Source organism: Bactrocera latifrons, unplaced genomic scaffold (assembly GCF_001853355.1).
Source record: "Bactrocera latifrons isolate USDA-ARS-PBARC rearing strain unplaced genomic scaffold, ASM185335v1 scaffold_647, whole genome shotgun sequence".
Lineage (NCBI taxonomy): Eukaryota > Metazoa > Arthropoda > Insecta > Diptera > Tephritidae > Bactrocera > Bactrocera latifrons.
Genome location: NW_017537320.1, coordinates 24373 through 34138, shown reverse-complemented (window position 1 = coordinate 34138; position 9766 = coordinate 24373). Strand labels below are relative to the sequence as shown.

The following is a 9766-nucleotide window of genomic DNA, read 5'->3' as shown; positions in this document are numbered from 1 at the left end:
TAGGGGTTAGATGATGTACTGTCTAATTCTACTTAAAGAGTGCCATAGGTTATAGCCTATGGCCGCTTCCTAATTGGCAATATGTCAATAACATATTTGACAAATTCGTTTAATTATGAATTTATACAAGTATGGTTTATTTTAGGCATACGTGCCGTTAGCTTTTGGTGGCGGTAACTTGCAACTTTTTCAATTCTGTCTTAAATCTCTCTCTCACTTTTTCAAAAGAATATAATAACATTTATGAATGTGTATAGAATCATACGACAAGGAGTATGCCTGTGACACTAAACAAAATCTCAACATATTACATATTAACACATTAGTGCAAACGAATATTCAAAGACCATATTGGCTACTATTCGGCAATACCCCTTGTTCTTTTGCAAACAAAAACATTCATGATTGTATACAAAATACGCATTGATCTCTTCGACGGGCTCTCAATTTCAAAAAACATAAGTACCTAAATACGCATGTACATACAAGTCCACTTATTAGGGTGTACCTAAATTCGTACATCAATTATATTAATAAGAAGCGCATTTTATAATTGAAATAAATTGTTAATAAAAAATATCGCAAGTAAATAAGGAACGGTAATAACAATACGAAATAACGTTATCGTTTTTTTACCAATATAAATCGAACATAAAAACTCTATTTACCCAAGAGAGTGTTTGGTTTTAAGCAAACTCTATTTCCTTGTTCAAATCAGTTACACTGCGAGAAAAAATTTTAATTATTTTTAAAGACATTTTAAAATAAAACCAAAATGGTTAATAACGACAAAATTCAAAATACACCTGTAGGAGCTACACACTCAACACCGGCTATTAAATTTATTTTACAATGTGGCAGTGTTTTAGGATACTGCACTAGTTTTGTTTCTTCACCGATTCATGAAAACTCTGAATCTTTATTAAAAATTCAAAATCAAAATCTTAAAACTTTTTGGACTCGCCTCCAAGCGGCTCATAACGCCATAGTGACATCTGACGATTCAGATCTACCACAAAATTGTAAACCCTTGACTTACGCAATATATGAAAACTGCTTAGACCAATAAGAAAAAACAAAAGCTATGATATCCGATCACTTAAAGCTAATAAAAGCAATTGCACCTACTCCACGTTCGAGAATAGAGCTACCACAAATATACACACAAAAGGTAATTGCAGGCATCTACCTCGAGGTGCCCGATTGTGACACAGACACATTTTATGAAGAATGGCCGTCCTTCCGGGACATATTTACAGACGTTTACATTGACCATCCAAAACTATCAAGGGAACAAAAATTTTATCACCTCCAATACAAAACTAAAGGTCAAGCAGGCGAAATGGTAAGACAGTTCGCTCTTAAAGACGACAATTTCAATTTGGCTTGGGAAACTCTAAAAGCTAGATATGAAAACGAAAGAATACTGGTCGATAAACAAGTAACGACACCAATGAACTTGGCAAATATTAAGAAAGAAACAAGTGTACAATTCATAAAACTAGAATCCATTGTTTCAAATTGTTTGTCGTTTCTATCGACACAAAATATTACCACGTACAATTGGGATCTTATTTTGTTAAATATATGCACCGCAGCATTACCAGAAAAACCGTTACTATTGTGTGAGCAATCGCCCTCATCAAGAAGAAACTGCCCTACGTGGCAAAATATTCAAGCAAATACAACTTTTAGGCCCAGCAGTATGGCTTTCGCCAATAATGAAAACAAAAAACAATTCTGAACAAATCCTAGAGATGTGGCGGGCTACCACTTGCCAAATTAGGGCATACGTGCTTAAATATTACTTATAATAAAATTATCCAAAAAGTCGAATAATATTCGCATCTACATAAGCTCTCCTCACATCGGTGATTAATCGGAATCAGCTATAAAAAACATTAATTAATTATGAAGAATTATCTACATTACGAATCGAAGCCGTCCTCCATTCACGACTACTCTATCGCAAAATCCTTCTAATTTCGTAGTCCTAACTCCAGGGCTAAGGACCCATTCTGGTCACATCTGAGCCAAGCGTGGAGTTACTATCCTTTATAAGCTGATAACACAGAAAAGGCAAATAATAAACAGCCATATATAGTACATACTTGTAATACTAGGCAGAATATTCACCTAGGGGGTCAAGGATGTTTAAATGAGTTAAGCTTCCCCCCACTCTACCCGGGAAAATCTAACACATCACACCACACTTGAGAACATYACGACACCCAGCAAGCAGCCACCACACGACGACACCGCTGCCAAAACAACGAAAGGAATTGGATAATCGCTTACTACACAATTATTTGCTTTGTTTTCTCTGACAATTATGAATTCGAAACACTTGTGAGTATTGTTAGTATGATTGAGCGCAAGCAAATTACTTTTTTGACTTTTGTCATTATTGAGAACACTTTTGATATTATACAAGGTGCGTTATAAAGTAAACAAGAATTTATGAATCTAGCGCCCACTGGTGGCGCCATCTATATTGTCTACTGGTGCCTTAGAATCTGCTGTCTTTATCGATTGTACAGTGAGAGTTTTATGACTTTCCATTCATTGGAATTGAAGTTATTGCGTTTTAAGTGTCAGTATGTTTGAATTATCGGTGCGAAAATGAGCTTCGAACAAAGAGCCAACATTAAATTTTTGTTTTAAAATTGGTAAATCTTTTACCGAAACGATTCAATTGATGAAGHAAGTTTATGGCGATGATTGCCTATCCTGTAGCGGAGTGCATGAGTGGTTTAAAGGTTTTCAAAGGTCGTGAGGACATAAATTACGTTCAACATGTGGGTCAATGAAAATCCATGGTAACCCGAAATTCCATCGAAACTGTACGTGAATTCATCAAAAATCAGCACAAATCATCATTGAAATTCATGGAAATGGAATTGAACATCTCTAAAACATTGATTTATCGTATTTTGGCTGAACATTTGGGGTTAGGAAAGGTGTAATCACGGTTTGTTCCCTACAAATTGACTGACGACCAAAAATTGCTCAGAATCCAACATTCGAAGGACATCCATATTTGACCAAAAATCACATTTTAACTATTAACCACTCCCCGTATTCAACGGATATGGCATCGTGCGACTTCTTCCTTTTCGGAAAAATGAATTTGCCCATGAAAGAAAAGCGTTATGCAGCTAAAACACTCTTTCGACATGCTTTTGGACCGTGCAAAAGGCTGTATTTAGGCAGAAGGAGACTATTTTGAATAAAATAAATTGATTTTGCCGAAAAACCCATTTGGTCTGTTTTTATGTTTACTTTAGAACACACCCTGTAAGGTAATTTTTCCATGCAGAAATAGTGAAATATAAGCCGGTAACAGAGCTTCCCCCAAAACGTCTTGGGATCCGATTACGGCCATCCACTTAATTTGTTTTGTACCAAGAAACCTGCATACTCAGTTTCATCAAGATAATCAATTTTTACTCAAGTGATACCACGGATGGACGGGAACAGACAGTCAACCAGGTGTCAACTTTTCTCATCATCTTGATCATTTATATGAACATAACCCTATACCTATCTGGCTTAGTTTTAGGTTATACGTATAACCGTTTGGTGAGCAAAACTATTAGACTCACGAATTTGAAAGTATAATTATATTCACTGCAGATCACTGATATATACTATAAACAAGTAACGAAGCGCGAATTTAGAGTGTAATGGAACATTTCATACTCTTGTCAGGATCAAAACCAGAAATAAACTTCAGGTACATCAGTTTGGTTATATTGGGTTTAAGGCAGGGGTTGGCATTTCTTAGCACAATTGTGTAAACTAACTTCACCCGTGCACTTACGCTCTATCGTTCAGTCGTTGTCGAGCCAGCAACGAATTAACATCACGCAACACAATAGCGCAAAACTAAATATGTCCTGCCAGAAATATTTTATGGTTCTAAATGCCTTTGGTGCCATGCCAGTATAAAGAAGGTCATGCTTGAAAATGTAAGTTTCAAATATAAATTAGTTGTTTTAATTGCTACTAAAATATATAACGCCGTGCATATGAACTATTTTGTACAAATTTACACGGAAGAACCGAAAATAGAACAACAATCTCAAACAAAGCAATTTGAAATTCTCGTGAATTTCATGAAGGCGCAAAAAGTACCTCCAATAATTTATGGAAAAACTTAGTTTCCCATTTAAACGCAGCTGGGCCATCATTGCGCGACATTGCGGAGTGGAAAAAGGTAATTCCAATAATTGCACAGATAAATTATAAATGTGAAAAGGAAAAATTTCTATATAAACAAAAAATTTATGAACAAAAATTGAGAAACTGGAAAATGTAAGTTAAATAACTATATAACTGCGAGAAGTAGAATTAAAAATTACAAATTTAATCTGTAATTATTTCAATTTAATTTTCCTTATTACAATCAAATAATAGACTGGATTTATTAATTTGCAAATAGTTCGTTTTAATTAAGTTGAGTTACGAGCATTTATCATATTTGTTTTAATATCGTCCCTAATGTTTCTAGCAATAGTAATAAAATTACCACTATTAGGTGAATCTATATTAGTGGTAGAAAATTCTTCTGGCTCAAATGTAATATTAATTTTTACTTCTACCTTGTACAAAATGCATATATTGTGTAGAGCGCAGCATACGTTCAAAATTTTAACGACTTTTTCAGGCGCGTAATGTAGCTCTCTTGCCGATAACAAGCATCGAAATCTCTCTTTCAATCCACCAAACACGCGTTCAATCAGTTATCGGCCTTTTGTAAACTGTTGGTTGAAATAGAGTTCGTCAGAACGTTCTGGCGCATTCCTATATGGTATTAACAGCCAAGGTTCAAGAGGATATCCGGAGTCTCCTATAATAATAATAACAAAATCATATGCATAAGTGTTGCTGAGAGATGTTGATAATATCTTTTAAAACATCAATATAATGTAATAATATATAACAATTTTAGCTTATGGAGATTTAGCCGCCATAAGTTATTATTACTACAGTTATATATACTCACCAAGAATTCGTTCGCTTCTATTTCCATTTTCGTAGTTCATCCTCAAACTTTCACGTTCTCCTGAGAGGTTCCATACGTGGGAGTCTTGCGACGCGCCTCCAAATCTACCATTTACTGCCCTTATCTGCATTTTGTGATCACATATCTAAAAAAAAGTTTTAGGTCATTGCACTGGAATCAATATAATATATGTAATATATGTACGTGTATATTATTGTATTTATGAATTTTCTTACCACCATTGCATTTATGCTGTATTTTAGTTTACGATWAAAAAATAAGCGTTCATTCCGTAATGGTCGTATCAACAGGATGTGATCTATCACTCCATTTACGCCTGGAATTCCGGACGTCAAGTAAAAGGTTCTATTTGCTTCAATTTTTTCCTCAATGGTCAAGGGAAACACGATATGCTTTGGGCACAGCGTTTTCTCGATAGCATCGCACACTTCCAAGATGCATCGGGAAACCGATTGTTGTTCTAGCCCTGAATGCCTATTTTGGCCGACCGAGTGTTGATACCCGCCCTGTGCGCGGAACTTCAAGGTTGTTGACAGTTTTACAATTTCAGGAATTGATGTAGTCCTTTGAGCGACTTTTAATTGGGGTCTTATCTTATCCAAAACATATAAAAATGCGTGCTTGTTGAGGCGGAAATTTTGCATGAAGCTAAAAACACAAAATGTGTAGATTTTAAGTACATTTTAAAATCGCAATTTTTTACTAACCTTTTATCGCTTAGAGACATGATGTCCGAATTATCTCGAATAATTCTTCTATCAATTCTTTCCTGAGAATAATAATGATCCCATAATGGAACAGAATTCATTTTTAAATTATTCAACACAGTTTTAACGAACAAATTGTTATTATTTTCTTTATTTTGCTCGTTTATACCTTGACGTTTTTGGAAGTAATGCCAACTCTTACAAAAAAAAAAAAAAGAAAAGGTGAACAACATTGTTAGTGATGAGTAAGCAATACAGAGTATCAATTGCCTATCGCATCGCATTGGGCTTTCAAATCGCATTGTCTTTCGCATCGCTTTACAGAGTAAGACCCCAGATTTAAAATTTATTTGTTCCAAACAACACAATAAAAATTCTTCAACACATTTAAAAAATATTATTTTAATAAGAAATTGTCATAAAAAGATTGATATTGATAAATATATTAAAGATATAACATTAAACAATTAGTTTAAGCTGTATTTATATTATATATATAAATTAGTCCTTTCATTTCGAGAAACTGCAGAACTTCTTATTTATCTRTTTATTATTTGCTCTGAGATTTTGTTATAAAATAATTAATAATTTTGTTTATAAAATTTACCTAATTTTAATTCCAATTTCTCACTGGGCTACTTTTTTCCGTGCTCATCAACACAGTGACAGATCCTCTCATGCCGACCACTGGTTTAAGGCCCTTGCCTCACCCAATTTTATTTAATTTAGCAGCAGAGATGCAGCGTTGTTAGAAAAACATTTTTCCGATATATGTACTATATATGCGATTTAGAATAACAATAGAATATGCGGATAGAGGAGGTCCTTCAGATCAGGAATATATATGTATATAGTTTACACTGACATGTGGTTTTTGAGATATTTGCATTTAAATTTCAAAATTCAACTATTTAAAAAGCGTGTTTTTCCAATTTATAATGAATTTACACTTATATTTTTAACTCTTATATCCACTAACACTTCATTAATTCATTTTTTTTTCTTTTAAGTAATTGAAAGTTAATGAGCTTTAGAAAAGAGAAAGACTTAAAACATTGATGAATTTCCAATGGAACTTGGTTACTTCCACMACATTCAAACGAAAAATTTTTTGGTAAATGCACTTGTGTATTAAGGTAAAGCTATTGAATTGCACAAACCCAAATAAAATATTTAATCCAGGTATGGAATAATTACTTCTTGTATGACGCGTCGATTTTTATGCCATGTAAGATGATGGACAAATGGCTTGATGATTATTACTAATTTGCCATTATTTTCGAGAGATTTCAAACCAATTGCATCTTCAATGTATATTGGTCGCTTGTGTAGAGGTATTACATTCAATGTTGTGTTAAAATATCCAAAGTGACTGTAAGAAATCACTAATAAATTATTCTATTCTTTACAATCGGATTGACTTACTAACCTAGATTCCCAAGGGGTAATTACGCCATCATTTGGACCTCCTATTAAAATCATTTTATTCAAACGAAGTAAAGTGTTTTTGTACTGGCTAGAATTATGTGTTCGTATTTCATTATTTATTATTGGCAAAAATTTGCTAAATTTATAGTATAAATCTTGCTCTAAAGGATCATTCCAATAATTCGCTATCGATATGTGCTGCCCAATTTTTGAATAAAAAAGCTCATAAGCAGTATTTGCTGCCAAATCCGGAAATACAAGATGCAAAAAATTCGCTGAAAGTAATTATATTTTGTAATGGCAATGACTCTTTATATAACTTTACCTCCAAATTGACCAGCTTGTGGTGATGAGAGTGAAATGAAAACATTAATTTTATGAAAAGGAAGAGTTTGAATAGCAGCCCGAGCTATAAGTCCCCCTTGAGAGTACCCTGAATAAAAAAAATATTTAAGATGTAATTACAAACATAGAAAACATATAGAAATCATGCCTACTACGTTGATACCATCTGGATGTTTCCTTCCAATTACCTCCAAAAAACTACGGAACTCTAGAACTTGCCTCCAAATATTTTCCAAACTAGACCATCCATCATATTTATCAAAGTTGTAAATTTTGGTATCAGGATGGGCCTATAACAGTAAGCAATTTCATTATTTAAAAAATGTAATTTGAGAAGAAATATCTTGAAATGATATTAAATAAAGCAATGAAATAGTGATATGGACAGAACGGCAAGTCTGTATCACCATGAAAATTTGAATTGGTGTATATTCAAAAATTTATTTTAGTCAAATTTAGCATCACATACAGAAATAAACTAATTTCAATTGTTCAATTGGCAGTATTTTAATGTAAGATTCTTGATAAAATTAAAGCCCAAGGCTAATGATAAGAAAACGGAATTTATTTCAAATGGAGAGTAAGTCACAWGTCTCTATATTTGAGATTTAAAGGGGGGAGCCTGATTTAAAAACTTCAAAAAGTCTATTTTTTGACGATTTTTTGGGAGAAAAACGAACAAGCGATTAAAGCAAAATTTCAAGGCTTATAGTTATATATAATATTTAAACAACATTCACAAATTTTTTAGTTACGAAATCTTTGATATTCTGCAATTGATTTGATATCAAGCAATTGCCCGATGCATCTCGCATGTGCGTTTGTCGGACAGCGGGCAGGATGTAGGTCGCAATTTCTATCGGAAACCAAAAATTCAAAAAGATTCATATTTTATAATAATTCATCTTCTAATTATACTAAAAACATTCCAWAAAAATGTGTACAATTTCAGAAATTTTTTAAATTGTGAAAAAAAGTTGCTTTTGACTAAAAAAATTTTACTTTATGTTGTTTAAAAATATGTTCAAACTAGACTTTTCTCAGTTTCTTCAGTTTAAACAGAAAATAATTTAATGCCAAAGATAATAAACTTTGCCCCTATTCCATTAAGTATTAAGAAAAATCAATTTCTACACAATCGGTCATATATCTGCTAGACGTTCGGTCACTATATTCCTTCTAGCTTCCAAATATTTCAATTTCCCATCTAAAACTTTGGGGACATATTCTTAGGCTCTCCCTTAAGTTATACCATGTTCAGACCGAAAATGTAAAAGTTTAGATTACATTTTAGCATTTCATAACCCAACAGTTTTCTTACTGCCGTTGGAAAGATTAAAGAACAGCTGTTTTTGGCATTCAAGAATTCACATCGCTCAATATTTATGAAAATAAAACATTGTCATATAGTATTTTGTAATAAGCGCCGTATTCTTTGAAATATTTTCCATATTGTGGAAATAATGGACTCATTTTTTCATTTGCGAAGTGGATTTTCAGGTGAAATTAGATTCATTGCTGTTAAAAAAAATTTGTTTGTTTACATTTTGTTTCCTTTGTAGTGTCTAAATCAGCTGTGATAATGTAATAGATTTCCAATGCTGCCAAATAAATGGCACAAAGTCAGAGTCGCACAGAGAGATTTAGCGTGGATCAGTTTCAAATCACTCCGATGAAGTGATTTTGAACTGTCATTTTTGTATGGCGAAATCTTGATAAATTTATAAGATTAGTGGGATAAACCACTCAGCAGCCGAAATCGTGTGATTAAGTGTCGGTCTGAGCATGGTATTAGAGGCAATTTGTATGACTTGAGACGATTTTGCTATTGTAAGTTACAGTCACAAAATCTATTACATTTCATTATTCAGAGTTGTTTATACACTTGAATGAAAATAAATATATCGATAACAAATATTACATTTTCTATAACATAGTCAAGAAACATAATTACCAATAAAAAATAAAAATATATCTTGATATATTCATAATAATTACGAAATTTATTTAAATTTTTTTATTTTTAACCTTTTCATGTTCGACAATCGATTAATATTTGTGATGATCTATATTCAGTATATTCAAAACGGCAGCCAAGAGCTCTTTTTAGTTTGGTGACCTGTTAACAATCAGGTGACAATATTTTGAGACAATATTTTGAGCTGGAGACTGTTTACTGAATAGCAACTTTGACATTTTGAGGTATAGTCTCAATTTGTGACTAGTAATGTTTTTTTTGTTTTGTTCTACTACAAAA

General features: G+C 32.8%; 2 protein-coding genes across 2 annotated transcripts; both read right to left on the bottom strand.

The window, feature by feature from the left end:
- Nucleotides 1-4459: 4459 nt before the first annotated feature.
- Nucleotides 4460-6101, bottom strand: LOC108975432 (putative nuclease HARBI1). The gene is made up of 4 exons (XM_018943915.1): nt 5737-6101; nt 5245-5677; nt 5009-5153; nt 4460-4852 (listed from the first exon to the last, which is right to left on the bottom strand). Exons 1-4 carry the CDS (start codon nt 6048-6050, stop codon nt 4746-4748), a joined length of 999 nt encoding a protein of 332 aa, XP_018799460.1. The 5' UTR covers nt 6051-6101; the 3' UTR covers nt 4460-4745.
- A 615-nt stretch (nt 6102-6716) lies between these two features.
- On the bottom strand, nt 6717-7799 carry LOC108975431 (lysosomal thioesterase PPT2 homolog; the record flags this gene model as incomplete). Its single annotated transcript, XM_018943914.1, is given in 4 exon segments — nt 6717-7108; nt 7166-7439; nt 7490-7597; nt 7658-7799. Coding segments are annotated over 4 exon segments (723 nt in total), but the record flags the coding sequence as incomplete, so codon positions are not given.
- Between the last annotated feature and the right edge of the window lie 1967 nt (nt 7800-9766).